A 19,142-nucleotide genomic window follows, 5' to 3' on the forward strand; every position below is an offset into this window, starting at 1 on the left:
GTTGTTTTAATATGGGTCCACATTTCTAGACAACCTGAGAGGAAAACTTTGCCCTATGTGTTTTCATAATATTGTCAATTCAGAAAGCAGCATTGTTCTGTGAAACCTGTAAATTGATTAGACCAGCTGTAGGTCCCAGTCCTTCTGAGACTTATGCGCATGGTTAACTTTAAGTACAAGAATAATACTGTTGATTTCAGTGGGGCTATGCTCATAAAGTTGAGCATTTCTGTAATATCCTATTGATGCTTGTGGTAGAAGAATTTGAATATAATAAGTCTTTGCAGGTTTTAATTATAAAAACTCACTCTGTGACGGAGTGAAGCATTTAAAAAATGCTGTCAAACTGCAGATTTATAATAGCTGTTCAGATGTGCCTAGTAAATGTAAAACAAACATAATGTTGCTGCTATGCTTCTTTTCAAGGTTTAAAACTGAAACTGTTAGCCATTTAACTAATGTGGACCAGCATCCTGGATATTTTGCTTTTAAGGAAACTGTAAACAACTTATTTAAAAACAGCAGTTACTTGTTTGTAGCTAGCAGTTACAAGTTATTTCAACTTAAATTTCATAATGATTTTTAGCACATAGATTTGATGGATATTTGTGTTAACTGGAACAATATTGAATTAGTGAATTTCTTCAGAGCATCTATGGTATATTGGTCAATAGTTTGTGTTAAATGTTGTCAGTGGTCACGAAGGGGCTTTTGCTGTTCAACTTGTTAAATACATTCTCATACTTATGTGTATAAGCTTTTCCTAATCTTCCATAATGTTTTTTAAAACATGTCGAGAAAAACATAACAAAGAAATTATGAGACACATTATATTTTAAACTGTGTTCATCACAGTATAAAAATAGGTTTTGAAAGTGCTGGTTCTGAGGTGGCAGGCTAGAAGGATATGTATGGGGTTACGGAGGGGATAAGAGGACATCATAAGAGAAGTGACAACAGAAAAGCATGGAAAGGACTAGCAGAATTGATAAAGGAGCTAGCAGTAGTAGGGCCAGTGTAGGATTTTGGGAAGAGACCCACTGAGGAATATATAGGGATAGGGTACAGCCTCTGATTCACAGGCATCAGGGACATCTTGCTTTTGGAGCACAGAGGGTTCCTGCAGAGTGAGATGAGAATAAATAAATACCAACTCAGCATTATTATTGAATAGCATATAATATGCAGTTTTTCATTGGGGAGGGTGAGGAGGAGTGGAATATGGTTCTCCAAAATCCATGAAATCCCAAATGTGTGCAGGACTTCCATGGATGTGGAGAAATGCTACTACTTGTCTCCCCCACCTGTACATTTCTTACAATGCCCTCTTATATTTTTGATAAGTATTTGCGTGATTTTCTTTTGCTTTAAAGTAAGGGAGGGAGGAGAAAGGAAAATACAGACAACAAATTGTTTATGGCATTTTCTTCTTACACTCTTGCTTTAATTAAAGAAGGTATGCCTTAACTGTATTGCTTGATCGTGTTGGTTTCTGAAACCTGGCATTCAGCGTATCAGCATAGAAGTATTTAAAAAAAAAAAAATGGATTTACTGAATTTAAACAGTTCCAATTAAGTTTTTTTTAAATCTTTTGATTTGTCATTTAAGATACTTTCTTTGCTTTCTCTTAACTCTAAAATACCTTTAATGTAAATATTTAGATTGGACGTCAATCTGTAATGTCAGCTCAGGTGTCTTTCTTTTAGTTTTGGTTCTTAAAAGTCTGAAATCTGAGCTTGAAAAGGTTACTGATGCAAATGGTGGTGTGGGCATCCTTTGCCATGTGCCAATATCAGTCTCTTACCTGAATGCCCTCGGTTCCCACTGAAGTCAGTAATGGCAGGGGTTGAAAGAAGCTAAATAGGAACCAAAAGTATCAAAAATGTGATAAATTAGTGACTCCAGAAATCAGAGAATTGAGGTTACTCAGTACTTCGTGGAATTTGACTTTAAATGTTGCTTTATGTGGATTTGTAATTGTTATAAAGTTAGTGCAGATTTACTTATCTAAACAAGAATATTATAGCATCTTAATGCAGTAGATGTTCTGGTTTAAGTTTTATCAGATACTTGGATTTATTAAAAAGTTTTATTGGAGAATATGATTCTTTAATTCTTAATTTTGTTGAAATAAAATCATAGCCTTAAAATATTACGTATTTTATTGCTATAATTTAAGATTATTCAAACAAGTTACCAAATTTAATGTACTGGTCACCACTTGTGTTTTTTATTTATTGCTTGCTCGAACAGTGAAACTCCATTTGTCTGTTTCTGATACACTAACATTGTGCTGTTTGGGTTTTCAACACTGCAGGAGAATTTATAAATTCAAAAAACTCAATCTATCTTCCTTTCATAATTCAAACAGATATTTTCCTATACAGTAACTCTTCGCTTAATGTTGTAGTTATGTTCCTGAAAAATGCGACTTAAAGCTAAACAATGTTAAGCAAATCCAATTTCCCCATTGGGGAAGAGGGGGGGTTAGGTTCCAGGGAAATTTTTTTCACCAGACAAAAAACTTTATTTATTTATTTATATATACACGCACACAAAATAAGTTTTAAACAAACAGTTTAATACTGTACACAGCAATGATGATTGTGAAGCTTGGTTGAGGTGGTGAAGTAAGAGGGTGGGATATTTCCTGGGGAATGCCTTACTGCTAAATGATGAACTAGCATTCAGCTTAGCCCTTAAGGGTTAACACATTGTTAATGTAGCCTCACATTCTACAGGGCAGCACAAATGGAGGGAGGGGAGACAGCATGGTAGACAGAGACACACACCCTGTGTGTGGGGCGGGGAGAGAGAGAGATGCGCATTGCCCCTTTAAGTACGCTGACCCCACTCTTAAGTACATTGCCTTTAAAAAAATCAGGAAATTGAGACAGCAGCTGCTGCCAACAAGCTTTCTCTGTCCTGAGCCCTGTCCTGTCCCCACCCTACTCTATATGGAGAAGAGGTAAGCGGGGGGGCAGGGGGACGGGGGGACACCCTGACATTAGACCCCCTCTACCGCCCTTCTCTGCACAGCAAGCAGGAGGCTCCTGGGAGCAGTTCCAAGGCAGAGGGCAGGAGCAGCACGTGGCAGTGGAGGGAGGGACAGCTGAACTGCTGGCAATTGGTAGCCTGGTGGGCAGCTGCTGCGCAGGGAACTTAGGGGAGCGGGGAGCTGATGGAGGGGCTGCCAGTCCACCCTGGTTCCAAGCCCCCACCAACTAGCTGCAACGGGCTGCTCTTCCTGCAAGCAGTGGACAAAGTAGGCGGCTGCATTGCACAACTTTAAACGAGCATGTTCTCTAATTGATCAGCAATGAAACAACATTAACCAGGGCGATTTTAAGTGAGGAGTTACTGTAATGATATTTAAAAAAAAAAACACCTATTTGTGGCCTAAGCTATGTGAGTGTTCCTTGCTAGAGAGTCTCTTCCTCCCAAGTGTCAGACTGACTTTCCTAATATTGATGTTATAATTTTCTATTTGTATCATGGTAGTACACAAAAGCACATGAGATTTAAATGAGCAGTCGGGTCCATCATACCATTTGCTGTACAAACACTAAGGAAGAGACAAATAGTTTTGCAGGAGCAAAACATCAAGGCACGTTTATTAAAGTTCATAGTTAACTTTTGGTTGATATTTATGTTCTCTCAGTCTTTGCTTCCATTTCCTATTGGAAGACTGAGGTATTCTGGTGAAAAGAACAGAAACAGCTGTTGGTAAGATGCACTGCCAGTTCCCCAAAGAATGCACTTGATAAGGAGCAAAAGGACATTGTTTCTTATTTTTTTGTGTATGTGTAGCTAGCTGCTCAGTCATGGTAGCTAGCTACGTGGTTCCAAGAAGTGATTTCGGTCTGCTGCAGTTGCAGGGATGCTTCCTTCCCTCTTGCTGCCTCCTGCTATTCTGTAGGTCTCCTCTTGGCAAAGGAGAAAGCAAGACTGTCACCCGCTCTTCTAAACTGGTGTGTTGAGCTGTGTTCAGTCTGTGACATGAGCATGTAGTTGCTATGTAAATATCAGGTTTTTTTTAAAATATTGTATTCTACAGGTAGGTTTTAAAGCCTGTTTCTGTTAGTCTGTCTTTATGTGGGGCAGGGACAGAACTCTTGGTTGAAGGCTGATTACAAGATCATAGATGTGGCAGCTTGCCCTCTTCATACTCTAAGAGTCCTGTGAGGAAGCTGTTTAAGGAAAGTTTGGGCTCATGGGGAGACTAGCTATCTGACGGGTGTTAAGCATTCCTATATGGAGCTTACAAGATGTTATGGGTAGGAGACAGGAAGAGAGATGTGCCACTGCAGCAGATCAGAATCTAGTATCCTACTTTCCCATCTCATCTTTGAGACATTCAGGCAGTTGTTCTCTCCCTTTCAGCTGCTTTCTTATATGTCTGTTTTCCTTTCACCAAATCAGCAGTGACATTGTGGGATCCACACCAACTTTGGGAGAGGATGCAATAATGTAGCTGGGACTCTTGTGTCTTACTAACAGTCTGTCTGTCCTCAGTATTATCTGTATTGCCCTTGTTTTCAAAGGGAAAGTGGGGAGATGTACACTTTAAGGCCCATAGAATAACCTTCTTAGGCACTGGGTCTGCAAAGATTTACCCTATGTGCTTAACTTTATGCACTGTATGTAAACTCACTTCAAAGGGACTACTTACAGTGCATAAAGTTAACATGTGTCTTGAATCTTCATAGGGTGGGTTGGGGCGTTAGATAGTAAAGTGCACTATAAGGACCCTGTATTTGATTTGTGTTTGTACAACACCTAGCACGATGGAATCTGTCCCAGTGCTTACTCGGGCCTCTGGACAATATTGCAATTATTGTTTAATAACAATTTACCCCTTAATAAATGGCTGAGGAGATAGTGGCTCGTTCAGGACGTCTAGCACTCTACAGGTGTCTGCATGGTGTAAAGTGGACAAAAATGAAATTTTTAGAGAAGTGAATCTAGAAAAAGAAAAGAAAACGTAGTTTGTTGCATCCCAGATAACTTTCTAATATTTGCTAGACAACATTTATCACTAATAGTTCTTTGAATGTCTCTATAAAGTTTTGAAAGTGGTTCTGAAAGGTGTAGGGGATTGGTAATAGGTCACTATTCAGATATCTCTTATTGATAGTGATACAAAAATCATACCCATCTGGAGCTGCTGTTCAGGGTATGAATTTAGATGGCCTCAGTTTAGTTCTGCTAGACAAGTGTTCACATCATACAAATCACTCCCAAACAGTCACTTTAGCTGGGAGTGTCAGAGTGTTACAGATTGTTATATAATTTAGAGTAAATTTAGGACAGGGATATTTCCCATTTAATGACAACAACAGTTAAACCTCCTAACACCTCTTTGTTGCTATATAAATGATTAATGTCCATGGAAAGTAAATTACCCTTTTGCTCCTGTTTCCTTCTGATCATGATTAAGGAGCATTGTTAGGACTTTGAATAAATAGACTTCAGTTTCCAAGATTATCTAGTATTTCTTATCAGGACTTAATTAACTTTAAACATTTTAAAATTCCAAAATGTTTGAATAAGAAAATGTATATCAAAATTTTATAATTGTGGATGAAGCGAATTAGATTTATTTGTGTATCTTAAATAATTGGCTTAATTTGCAGCAGTGGAAATTTAGGTTAGATATTAGGAAAAACTATGTAACTTTAAGAATAATTAAGCACTGGAACAAGTTATCTGGGGAGGTTGTGAAATCCCTATCATTGGGGTTTTTTAAGAACCAGTTAGACAAACATCTATCAGGGATGGCCTAGGTATACTTAATCCTGTCTCAGCACAGGGGGATGGATTAGATAGATGAATGCCTGAATGTTCTTATGTTAAAATTTTTTAAATATTTTGCAAAATTTCCTATGTTTGCAATAGGACAAAAATTGTGTGGTCTCAGGACAGTTGGTTCCAGTTAGCTCTGTTTCATTAGCAGTAAAAGTAATCTCAAGTTAAAAGAAAATATGTCCCTGTAGTGTCTTATAGCCACATCCCCATCTTTGTTTAGCCTACATATAAATCAGAAGATACTTCAGATGTGAAAATTAATTCTTAATAAGAAGCATCTCAGAGGGAGAATAAGAACACTTTAAAATTAGGAGTTGCAATAACATAGCTATTTTTCTCTGAAGCAATTAGGCACTGGCCATTGGTTATAAGATGCTGATGGTCTGTTCCAGTATGACAGTTGCTGTAATTCAATTTTTTGCCTTGTGTAGCACTTGATACAGTGTGTGGCAATATATGTATGGTTCTAAAGGTGGCTAAAGTTGGCTGGATTGAGTATTCCAGACTTTGAAATATAGGTAACGGATTTAAAAAAAACAAACAGTTTTCTGAGGAAATTCAGTCTACTAGATCATTCTTTCTGTGATGAAGTTCTTGATGATATAATTGTAGTTAGCTCAGGTCACTGTTAGCATAGAAATAAATATTCCAGTATTTTGGAAAATGTTTTAGTACGGTATTGCTTTGGAGGATGGGTTTATAATAACTTCATATTAGAGTCCTGGACATTTGAATATCTGTGTAGCTGCATTTTGTATATGTCCACTGTTGGTACTAGATAGTTATTGGTAAATATAGAGCTGACAATGGAACTTTCTTTGTTTCTAGAAAATATTATTTTATGGTTATGGTCTGAAAACTGACACAAAATAGCACTTATTACTTAACACCTCTGATTCCTGTTTGTGTTTTTAGAGTCTGCTTAGTTTGGTGTTTAAACAAAACAAAACATGCTCTCTACTTCTACTAGCTTGGCAGAGCCAACACAGGTAAGAGTGAGAGCGCTGTATTCTATTTCTCGTTCTTCATTAATATAGTTACATCACTTATATCTGTGCAGTTCCTTTGAAAACAATGGGGGTGCACGGAGGTATCACTGACCATCTAAGATGACGTGCAAGACCCTCTTATTCTTGTGGTGATATGCAAGAAGGAAGGAATCCAGCTAGAATCTCATAATCTAGATAGCATTTGTAGGCCTGGCGGGAACCCTCCATGCCCACCCAGATTATTTGTAGACTACGTGTATTTTATGTTGAAATCATGATGCCAAATACTGAATCGTGCAATGCTTTCTTTTTAGAGCCATATTGTGTTGCATGTCTAAATTTTCATCCCTTGTTTTGTTTTTCCCCTTTTCCCCTCTGCTCTGTCAGATATCAGGATAGAGACAAGATTCTATCTTCCTATCTCTTTACCTCCTTGTCTTGCTGTAACTTGTTTCTGACTTGGCTTCTTACAGCTACCCTCTTCTTTAGTGTGGTGGTTTTTCTTCTCACTTCTGCCTGCCCTGAGAGCAGTTTTACCAGGTTCCTCTTTGCACCTGTTTTTGTTGCTGTCAGCTTTTTGTTTCCCTGTTTGCATACCTTTTCCTCCAGCAGGCCACCTCATAGACTTTTCTCTCCCTTTCTGTAGCTGTCATCCAACTGCTCATTCTTCCTGAAGTTTATTCCGTACCCTTACAGTGAATTACTTCACTTCCCATATGAATAATCTGGCTGACTCAATCCAACTTCCTCTCCTTACTAGTTACCCTCACTTAGTCTTCACAAAGAATTGGTCCCTTAAATTCCTCTTTTACTGCTGCCATACTTCATTTAATACTCTTCATTTTCTTGCTGTCTTCTGCGCAGTCACACTTTTTTTTTTTTTTTTTTTTTAAAAAACTCCCACTCCATAAACCTCTTTCTCTTAGAAGACAACTCAACCTCTCGCTTCCATCTCTGACCTCCCTTCCATGGTTTTCACTTTCTGATCCACCTACTTCTTTGCATTTGACTCATTTACTCCCCTAACCCATCAGTCTGTGTCAGTCCCCCCCACATCCAGGCTCTTTGGTTGCATTTTTCTACTCCTTTTCCCAATTTGCAAAGCAAAGAGTCCCAATATATGCTCCCACTACAAATTTTGTTCCTTCAGCTACTCTTCCTAAGTAATACTAATTCCTGTAATTATAAGCTTACACCTGAGGGGAAAGGAAGTGGCTACAGGAACTCCCATTTCCATTCTTTTATAAGATGAGAAGGAAAAAGTAGTCCAAATATGATTTAAATTCTTCATATTTTAAAAGGATGCCAATTTACAAATCACATTTGTCTTGTTATAAATAACACTAATATTATAATTGAAATAAATATGAAAGAGAATATTTATCTTTAGGTTTACCTTGTACATTTGATAGCATTAGTATGTGGTCCATTTTGCTGTTTTCCCATTTAAATAGTTTCTGCTGTTTATGTAGATCTTGCATTCAACTATAAGGGACAAAAAAAGGTGATTGTAAAACTGCAGAAATTCGCAGAGGAACTCATTGGCACATTTAGGGCTTCAAACTAATTTTAATAAACTCTAGACAATTTCAAAAAGTTAAAATAAACAGTGTCCCTTTAAGATCTTTTAGAACAGCGGTTCTTAACTGGGGGTCTGCGAGCCCTTTCAGGGTTGGCCGTGGGCCCCGTGGCTGAAACCCAGAGTCCAAGCCCTAGTGCCCCCCACGGGGCTGAAGCCCTGATGCTTGGCGTGGCCCCCCCCGCCCCTGCGCGGGGCTGAAGCCCTGAGCCCTGGTGCTCCTTTTGGGGCAGAAGCCCTGAGCCCATGGGCAGAGTTGGGGACATGGAGGGTGTTGCCCCCTCCCACCCCCAAAACTGCAGCGCAAGAGCACAGCAGTCCCAAGAGGCAGCTCCACACCTTCCCCTCCCCCATCTCCTCTCCCTGCTCCCTGACCAGGTTGGAGGCGGGAAGCCAGAACTGGACAGTGCAGGGCAGCTGGTGCTGTGGCTGGTGCCATGGAGCAGGCAGCGGCAGCGTTCCCTCGTCTCCTGCTGGTGCCCTGGGTTGAAGCTCCTCCTCAGCTTGCAGCCCCCTTTGCTCCCACAGAGGCAGCTGGTAGGAGCCGCCTGGGTGGGGAGACCCAGCTCCGTGGCTGGCAGACCCCTCTGGGAACAGGGACCACAGGGGAGCCCTCCCAGCACACAGCCCCTAATACTCCTCTCCCTATACCCTGAGCTACTCCCTCCCTGCACCCTGAGCTACCCCCCTGCCTGCACACAGTCCTAGCTACCCTGCACCCTGAGCTACCTTCCTGCCTGCACACAGCTCTAGCTACTCCTCTCTCTGCATCCTGAACTACCCCCCGCCTGCACACAGCCTCAGCTACCTTCCTGCCCACACACAGCCCCTAGCCACCCCCCTGCCTGCACACAGCCCAGCTACTGCCCTCCCTGCACCCTAAGCTGTTTTCAAACTTTTTGAGCTAAGCTCCTCACCTTTGAGTTATAATTTTTGATTGCGCCCCCACCCCTCCCCCAACCCAGACAGGCTGGGTGGTCTGCTGAGGTGAATTGGGGGTGGAGGTGGCACTCCATCCCTGGACCCTGCCATACGGAGGTGGCTCGAGCCCTGCTGGTCCCTGTTCTTCCCCCCTCCCCCTAAAGAAGTCAAACTAGGCTTATGTCCAGGCCCCTGCCGCGAGGCCCCCCTCCGCTCCTGCTGGGCCCTGGAGTTTGTATAGTATGTTGAGGGGTGCCTCCGAGAGAAACAGGTTGAGAACCCCTGTTTTAGGAGACTTCTAACTTAGTTGGCTAATATTACACTAGTTTGTCCGAGAACTAGGTTAAAATACTGTTTTGGTAACCAATACAAATGATTATTCCTTAGCTGACATCTATCTACAGCACAAAACTGCAACCTAATTTGGCATGGTTAACTGTCTTTGCACAAAAGAGGTCTGGGATTTAGAGTAAAAGGGAATTTGCATGGTGGACAGGAGGTGTATTTGCAGAATGTACAGCACCACCTTGCAGTGACTAGAGCCAAGATTAACACAAATAGTCTTCATTTTCTAAAGTACTTCTGAAATGTCACTTTTAGAATCAAACATGTATAGACCTTGTTTTTGTTTATAGTGGTTTATAAAACGGATACAGTTACATGACAAAAATCACAAAAAGGAGATCTGATTCAGGAAGTAGGATGACTGGAGCTTAGGTATGTTTCAAGGCTGACCTTGGACTCCAAGCTTCAATCTTCTATCTACTTTAGTTTTTTTTTTTTTATTCAGGCTGTTGAAGTTAAGGAATGCCCGGGTGCTTAACTGAGTAAAATAATACTTTTAAACAAACTGTATTCTGATGGGAATTGGCTAATTGGTAATTTAGTATACTGTATTAGTATTTCTTCTCTGGAGACATAGGTTCAGATCTGACTTTCATCGCCAGTGGAAAGTATTTGATCTCAAATACAGCTGCACAGTGGGCATTATTTACTTACTGTCCGGGTACAGTCCCTGGAAGGGAGAAAAGGGAATAAAAGAAAAGGAAACAAGATTAGGATCCATAGCTAGAACCAGCTGCACCCATCTCTAAATGTTGCTCATAGCCAAGGATGTGTAGCATTTAAAAAGCACCCAAAATTATAATTTTCTTTGAGTTCTTTTACCCTTTCTATTGAAACAAGTTCAGAGATGTCTCAGAACACTTTAATTCTTAAAAAAAAAAAAAAAAAAAAAAAAAAAGTGTCTGTGTGTTAGAATAATGAATCATGGCAAGGAAGTCCTTGAGTTCTTTGGTGTTTTTGCTGTCCTGTTGACACTGTGTGTGTCTGAAGTCATTTGTACTTTAAAAAATGAATTTGAGATGAATCTATGCAGTGCTTTATTGTGCTTTATATAGCTACTTGTCTAACTTTTAAATATGGATTTTTAAATTGCATGTTGTAAGTCATATCTCACCTCAAAGCTAGTCAGAATTTAAGTCATTCACAAGGGTTTTTATAAACATGTGACAGATGACTCAAATGAGAACAACAAAAGAAAAATTCCTTCCTCCATCAGAAGCTTAAGATGGTGAAAAAATAATTCTAGTATAAATAAGGCTTTTCCAGAGTCTGTTTTATAGTTCAGTACTCGTATGTTAATAAATGACTGCAACGCAAAGTATGATAACAGCATGTCGGCAAGACAGTAGAACATTTGAAGAAGAATAAGTTATGTTCCTTCTAATTGGGTACAGTGTAGGAATATGAGCAGTGTTCATCCTCCTTAAAATGTCAGTCATGGCCTTCTGCAGTTACAGTATAACAAAACATCACAAGCTTTCATTGCGAGATAATCTAGGATGATTTTTTGTCACAAAATAAATATAAAAACCATGATGCAGGATTAGTATTGAAACAAGGAATAAACCAGTACGCACTAGGTACTCTTAGAATGTATATATGAAGCAAATAAAATTGTGAGATTTTTCTTGATTTTTCAGATGCTTTAAACTAGCAGTAGATTATGTATTGGAAGACATTATTTGTTAATAGCAGGATTAACAGTTTGTAATGGGATTTAATTGTGGTCACTTACATAAGTGTATTTTGAAGTTGATCCTGTAGCACTGAAAAGACCAATCTGACCTGTAATCTAAGATGTTCAAAAGAATAGATAAGGATTTTGATTTGCTTTTTCTGAACAAAATCCAGTTTTAAACTGGTTTGATATTAAAATCAAACAGCTGTCATAAAGCATATGTGATCGATGTTAGAAATCTGCTTTGATGCCAGTGCCTCACAGTTAACAAGAAGTATAAGTGATCTCCAAATCAACCTGAAAAGGTTTTCCCTCCTTATTTCACCAAAGGCATGGATTTCTTTGAATAAATAGTGTGTAATAGGGTTTTAAAAATTTATTTGACTCAAACTTTTTTGACTCATGAAAGTTTTGTATTTAAAAGTTTAAATTATGGAGATACTGGTCATGCCTTCATAGTTAAGGTTGAGTTGTTTTTTTTACACTTAACATTGAGGTTGGCTCTCTCTTTTATGTATGAAGAATACAGTCAATCATCTCAAAAATTGCAGCACTTACTCTTTGAGTATAGAGTGACTTTTCTAAGAACTGTATAAGTATCAGGATATCTTACAATACTATTTTCTCATTTTGTTTCAAAGTAATTTAAATTGATCAGAAGCATATTTAAACGTGAGGTTGGACAAATTCTTTGCATTTTTCTATTACCTATAATGATTTAAGAGCTGCTCTATGCTTTCCGTCATTCATGTAAGTTACAAAATAGTAAACATGAACTGTGCTTATAATACAGTTGGTATACACCTCTACCCCGATATAACGCTGTCCTTAGGAGCCAAAAAATCTTACCACGTTATCGGTGAAACCGCGTTATATTGAACTTGCTTTGATCCGCCAGAGCACGCAGCCCCGCCCCCCCCCCCCGGAGCGCTGCTTTACCGTGTTATATCGGGTTGCGTTATATCGGGGTAGAGGTGTACTTTGAACAGAGGAAATTAATTAGGATCAGCTGGAGCAAATTTACCATCTTAAAGGTTTTTATCTGTTTTGATCATTTGTTTAAAGTGAAACTGTTTTTTAGTTTGCTCATTTCTTTTAAGAATTTTGGTAACAAACTTGACAAGAAAATGAGGACTAAAATAGTAATATTTCAAAAATGATTGACTTCACCTTTATCACTTTTTTTTTCCTGTCACATAATAGGTGAAGTATTATAGACACTTGGCACCTGATCACTTGCTGCAAATATGCCATCGACTAGGACCACTTCTAGAGCAGGAAATTCCTCAGAGTGTCCCTGGAGTGCAAACCTTATTAGGAGCTGGAAGACAGTCTTTGCTTCGCACAAATAAAAGTATGAAAATTCACAAGGGGGCTTAAAGACTTCATTTTCACTATTTTATGCTATATTTTCATGTGTTTGTAATTTTTTGTAAACAGGTTGCAAACATGTTGTGTGGAAGGGATCTGCTCTTGCTGCATTACATTGTGGAAGGCCTCCAGAGTCACCAATAAACTATGGCAGCCCACCTAGTATAGGTAAGTCAATTTCGTTATCACACTGAAAAGTATGACCTTGCTAGTGCAACATTTGTAAATTCAGCAGAAATTGTTTATTGGTGTGATAGTTGGGTAACAGTGTATTTGTATTTACTCTCTTATGTTCTGTGTAGCTTGTGCCTACCATTACTTCTGTTAGGATGGTCAGTTATCCTGTTTTAAACATGACAGGATGTACAATGTAGGTCCAAATATTATGAATCCTGTTTTGAAGCGTATTTGTTTTATTTGAGCTTTGAGGTATGAATTTGAATAAAATATTTCAAAATTATGAAAACAAGCAAACAATATTTGGCTAGCTGATAACATGGTTGCAAAAATGAAGTAGTAATAAGCTGCAGATAGGATAGCCTATCGTGTTAATGACTTATTTGAACTCAAGACACTATGGTCTGCCTCCACTTCTGGAAAATACAACAATATAGGCTGCTTGCCAGAATTCTTTTCTTTGAAGAGATTTTTTTAGTGTAGGGCCTTGTAGCAGGGAATATTGTTTCTCTGCTTCAACTGTTTAGTCCCATTTGCTTATTTCTTAGTTTTGTCCAGATTTGCTTTGTGCTATAGCATGGAGCATGCACACGTTCTCTCTGTTGGGCTGCAAAATGGCAGAATAACAGAAGTCTAGAAAGATATTTTTTGCTTCCTCTTCTTTTTTGTTCTTCCATGATTACCTTGAAGTTCTCACTCTGTCACTGAGGAAGTGTTTCATTAGCCTTTAGCCTGTAATGAAGGATAGTTGTTTTGTCTTCACTACCCTCCTGGAGGTAAAGAGATGTCCATGATTTAGGAGGGAACTCATTGAGTCTCAGTCTCTTCCTGTTGTAGAAAGGATAGCAGTGAGCAGAAATCTCACATTTTGAGCTTCTATCCATGCAATCCTGCCATAGTTCTCCTTTCCATAAGGACAGTAGCTCAGTGAAAATAGGTATGTCGGCAGTGAGTGAAAACTTACCCAGCACCTCTTCAGGTTTAACACTGAGTTAAAAATATTTAGAGTTCTTTAATGAGTTGTTGGATTCCTCTTACTTTAAGAAATCAAGTTAGTCTCCTCTTCCTCCATTGTAAACTCTCCAGATAAAAGCAACATAAGAGCAATTTTGACATTGATTTTATGATGATGACATGAATGGAAAGAGACTTGTTTAAATTTAATTTTTTCTTGAGGGAAACTAAATTTAAAACAGAAAAAAATCTCTCTTTTTTGGAACCTGCTGGGGGGAAGGACATAGGAGGCGGGGACAGAACAAAACAAAAATAAATCTGGGAAGCAAGTTCTACCAGATGTCTTCAATAGCTCTTCTTGGACTGAAATGGGGAGCTCTCTCAAATAGGTTTTCAGGCCTTATATATTAAGCAGCAGAAGGGTGCATTGATTTAACACTTATTTTAATCATGATTTAAATCAAGATTTCTTGCTTGCTGATTTAAATAATTGATGTTAATCTTGTTTTGGATTTACTTTTTAGTTATTTTCCTAAAGAAAGGTTCATTTTCATTGGTTAGTATAAGTATAAAAACATGTTGATGGAACACCATATAGCCCATACATTAAATTTGGTACTTTCTGTTTACCAGGAGGATACATTATATCTATACATGCTTATTTAAGGACTCATATAATTTAACATAGATTTATTCAGATCCTTAATTTTTTCCTTTTTTAATTGTTAGAAAATGGTGAATAACAGTTATTCTTGGTATTTGTGTTAAGTTGTGTGTAGATGGGAATTCAGTTCAATTTAAAATGTACAAAAACAGCATTGAAAAATTGCTTTTATTAGTTAAATAAGACTACCTTAAATGTGTTGGATATTTTTTCTTATGTAAGCTTATCAAAACATGTTTTGCATTTAAAATTAACTGATTAATTAAGGGAAGTATTAACTGTAGTTCGTGAATTGACAGATTGCTTCTGGTCTCTGTGGGCCAGATTTTCAAAGGTATTTAGGCACCTAAAGATTCAGTTGGGTGCTTTTGAAAAATTCCACTTGGCATCTAACTGTACCTTTAGGTGCCTAAATACTTTTGAAAATCTAGCTCCATGTCCTTAAGTTTTTTAGAATTAGATCTCATCTTCTCCCACCTGGTTTTTATTCATAGACTGGAAGAGGAAAACAAGCTTTCCTGCTTTTTCAACTCAGTTTCTCAGCTTTGAATGAACTAGCCCAAATGAAGAAAATATTTTCTCGGCAGTTGCTAGTTAAACTGAAACCAAAAGTTGTTAATGCAACAGCTTTTCTGCACAACAGAAACTGAAAGTTCTTACACTGTAAATAATATAAATACCAGAATTTCACCATTGCAAGGACTAATAATGATATAGATGCGTGGTTCTCAAACTTTTTGTTTTTGCGGACCACTTGAAAATTGCTGAGGGTCTCGGCGGACCACTTAATGATCTTTCCAAATGTTGTTTGTACCATTAGCTAACTGTTGTAAAGCACTTTGGATAAAAGTGCTATATAAAAAAAATTAATAATAATTAACGTTTTTTTGTTCTACAAATAAAAGCACACAACTCCTATTTTAATATCAGTAGTTTTACCTTTTCTAATGCAATGGATGTGCCCTCTCTCTCCCGCTGCGGCAGGCCTGAGCTGGGGCTGGGAAGGAGGGGGGGGGTCTCTCCTCCGCCACAGCACTGAGGCTGGGAAGGAGGGCCGTCTCTCCCTGGCAGCCGCAGCCCTGGAGCTGGGGAAAGTCACCTCTTTCTCTGGCCACTGCAGCCCTTCACGTCCCAAATTCCTCCCATCTTTTCTTCTCACCCCACTGCCCCCCCCCCCCCCCCCCCTATTCCCCCCCCCCCCCCCCAAGGCCACCACCTCACCTTACATGTGCGTCTTCTCTAGGGTTAGGGCACCTAATTAGTGGAGCCATGCCTGCGTGGCGCCACTAATTAGGTGGGTGGCCCATCATTCTCTCATGTGTGGCTGCCCAGGTGCGCACCTTAGAGGGAACTATCCGCGGACCACCTGCATGGAGCTTGCAGACCACTGGTGGTCTGCGGACCACAGTTTGAGAACCTCTGATATGGATAATGCAGTATATGACATTGTGACATACACCTCTACCCCGATATAACGCGACCCAATATAACATGAATTCGGATATAACGCGGTAAAGCAGTGCTCCGGGGCAGGCGGCGCTATGCGCTCCAGCAGATCAAAGCAAGTTGGTTTCACCTATAATGTGGTAAGATTTTTTTGGCTCCTGAGGACAGCGTTATATCGGGGTAGGGTGTATTTAGAATGTTTGGGTTGACTGTTTTTCCCCCTTACTTTGTGTTACTTAATAATTCAGCACCTTTTAAGAACATAAGAATGGCCATGGTGGGTCAGTCCATCATCCACCTAACCCACTATCCTGTCTTCCGACAGCGGTCAGTGCCAGATGCTTTGAGGGAGGGAACAGAACAGGGCAGTTATTGAGTGAGCCATTCCCTGTTGTCCTGTCCCAGCTTTTGGCAATCAGAGGTTTTGGGACACCTGGAGCATGGGATTGCATCCCTGACCATCTTGGCTAATAACCATTGATGGACCTGACCTCCATGAATTTAATTCTTTTTTGAACCCAATTATATTTTGGCCTTCATAACATTCCCTTGCAATGAATTGCACAGGTTAACTGTGTGCTGTTTGAAATACATTCTTATGTTTGTTTTAAACTTGTCTATTAATTTCATGGGTGACCGCTGGTTCTTGTGATATGTGAAGAGGTAAATAACACTTCCCTATTCACTTTCTCCACACTGTTCATGATTTTATAGACCTCTATCACGTCCCCCCTTAGTCGTCTCTTTTCTGAGATGAACAGTCCCAGTCTCTTTAATCTGTCCTCGTATGGAAGCTGTTGCATAGCCGTAATCATTTTTTGTTGCACTTCTCTGTACCTGTTCCAATTCTAATATATCATTTTTGAGATGGGGCAACCAGAACTGGACACAGTATTCAAGGGGTGGGTGTACTACAGATTTCTGTGGTGGCATTATATTTTCTTATGTAGCCTTTTCCTAAAGGTTCCTAATATTATTAGCTTTTTTTGACTGCCACTGTTCATTGGGCAGATTCTTTTGGACAACTATTCACAGTGACTCCAAGATTTTTCTTGAGTGGTAATAGCTAATTTAGATCCCATCAGTTTGAATGTATAATTAGGATTCATTTTTCCAGTGTGCATTACTTTGCATTTATCAACATTGAATTTTATCTGCCATTTGGTTGCCCAGTTTTATGAGATTCCATTGTAATTTTTTGTCAGTTCAATCCAAAGCTATCTTAAGTAGTTCAGTATCTTCTGCAAACTGTGCCACCTCACTATTTACCCCTTTTCCAGATGATTTATGAATGTATTGAACAGCAGAGGTCCCACTACAGATGCTTAGGGGACCCCATTATTTACCTCTTTCCTTTGTAAAAACTGACCATTTATTCTGACCTTTTGTGTCCTATCTTTTCACTAGTTATTGATCCTTAAGAGGTCATTCCCTCTTATCCCATGACTGCATGCTTTGCTTTTAAGAGTCTTTGGTGAGGGACCTTCTCAAAGGCTTTCTGAAAGTCCAAGTTCACTACATCCACTGGATCACCCTTGTTCACATGCTTGTTGACCCCCTCAAAGAATGCTAGTAGATTGGTGAGCCATGGTTTCTGTTTATAGAACACGTGTTGACTTTTCCCCAACAAATTGTGTTTATCTGTGTGGGTCTGATAATTCTGTTCTTTACTGTAGTTTCAACCAGTTTGCCTGGTACTGAAGTTAGGCTTACTGGTTGGCAATTGCCAAGATTACCTCTGGAGCCTTTTTAAAAATTGATATTATGTGAGCTATCCTCCAGTCCTCTGGTACGGAGGCTGATTTAAGTGATCGCTTACATGCAGTTTCATATTTGAGTTCCTTCAGAACTGTTGGGTGAAAACCATCTGGTCCTGGTGACTTATTACTGTTTAATTTATCAATTTGTTCCAAAACCACATCTTTTGACACCTCAGTCTGGAACAGTTCCTCGGATTTGTCACCTGAGCCATTCCTTTGAGGTGTGGCAATTTCCCTCACATCCTCTGCAGTGACGACAGATGCAAAGAATTCATTTAGCTTTTGTGCGATGGCCTTGTTTTCTTTGAGTGCGCTTTTAGCGCCCTGATCATCCATTGGTCCCACTCATTGTTCGGCAGGCTTCCTGCTTCTGATGTTCCGGGGGCAGCACCGTTTAGAGAGGGCAGGGGTAGCACTGCCCCGCCCCCCTGCATTGGTGGAGATTGAAGGGGTATAGGGGGAAACAGTGCCCCCCGAAATGGATACATAGCAGAATAGAAGTGATATGTGGGGAGGGGCACCCAAATTTCTGCCTTCCATTTGGCCCTGCTCCCTCCCCAAGGGAGGAATGTTTGGAATGGGGGTGATGAGCTGGGTAATGGCTGCCGTGTCCTCCAGGCTCAGGTTGGTGTAGTCCTCTGTGCCTGGGAACCACTGGGTGCCGATGGCCATGGACCGTGTAGGACGGCATGGCCTGCTCCGGTGCGCACACAGCCACAAGGATTGGAGCTGCCCCCATTTTGCCAGCTAGGGACTGAGTGCACGGGTGGGCCCCCCAGCAATCACCCCCTCAGACACAGCCCCTCTCTGCACCCTGAGCTACATCCCCACCACAGCACACAGCCACTAGCTACCCCCTCCCTTCTCGCTCCCCCTCTCTGCACACAACCCCTCGCTACCCCTCTGCCTGCACCCTGAGCTACTCCCCTGCTTGCACACAGACCCTAGCTACCCCCTGCCTGCATGCTGAGCAGTTTTCAAACTTTTTGAGCTGAGCCCTCCTTTGAGTTATAATTGTTGGTCTCTCTCTCTCTCTCTCTCTCTCCCTCCCTCTCTCTCCCTCTCTCCCTCCCCCCTCCCCTTCCCCCCATTATCTGCAAAACTAGAGTTTTCAAGTGCCTAAATAGCCACTGGAATCATGGTTAAAGTTGTGCCCCCTCCCCCCAATCTGAAATGGTACCCCTGTGATGTTCTTAAACATTTTTTTGGTGTTAGGTTTAGTGCCTTCTAGTTGCTCTTCAGATTCTTTTTTGGCCTGCCCTCTAATAAACTTTTAAACTGGACTTCCAGAGTTTATTCTCCTTTCTGTTTTCCTCAGTTGGATTTGACTTCCAATTTTTAAAGGATTTCTTTTTGCCTTTATCTGTCTCTTTTTTACTCAGTTGTTTAGCCATGGTGGCATTTTTTTGGTTCTCTGACTTGTTTTAGGGCTTGGAGTGTGTGTGTGTG

The 19,142-nt window shown here is 40.1% G+C and overlaps 1 protein-coding gene across 2 annotated transcripts in view; it reads left to right on the forward strand.

Annotated features, from left to right (window-relative positions):
- Window positions 1-19,142, forward strand: part of PHIP (pleckstrin homology domain interacting protein) — a 341,807-nt gene that overhangs the window by 1,713 nt on the left and 320,952 nt on the right. For both annotated transcript variants that reach the window (XM_024194657.3, XM_024194658.3), the window contains exons 5-6: window positions 12,525-12,675; window positions 12,762-12,860. In XM_024194657.3, coding sequence (XP_024050425.2) covers window positions 12,525-12,675; window positions 12,762-12,860 — 250 coding nt within the window. The remainder of the gene's footprint in view (window positions 1-12,524; window positions 12,676-12,761; window positions 12,861-19,142) is intronic.

Source organism: Terrapene carolina, unplaced genomic scaffold (genome assembly GCF_002925995.2).
Source record: "Terrapene carolina triunguis isolate 2854851 unplaced genomic scaffold, T_m_triunguis-2.0 Scaffold42, whole genome shotgun sequence".
Taxonomy (NCBI): Eukaryota; Metazoa; Chordata; order Testudines; family Emydidae; genus Terrapene; species Terrapene triunguis.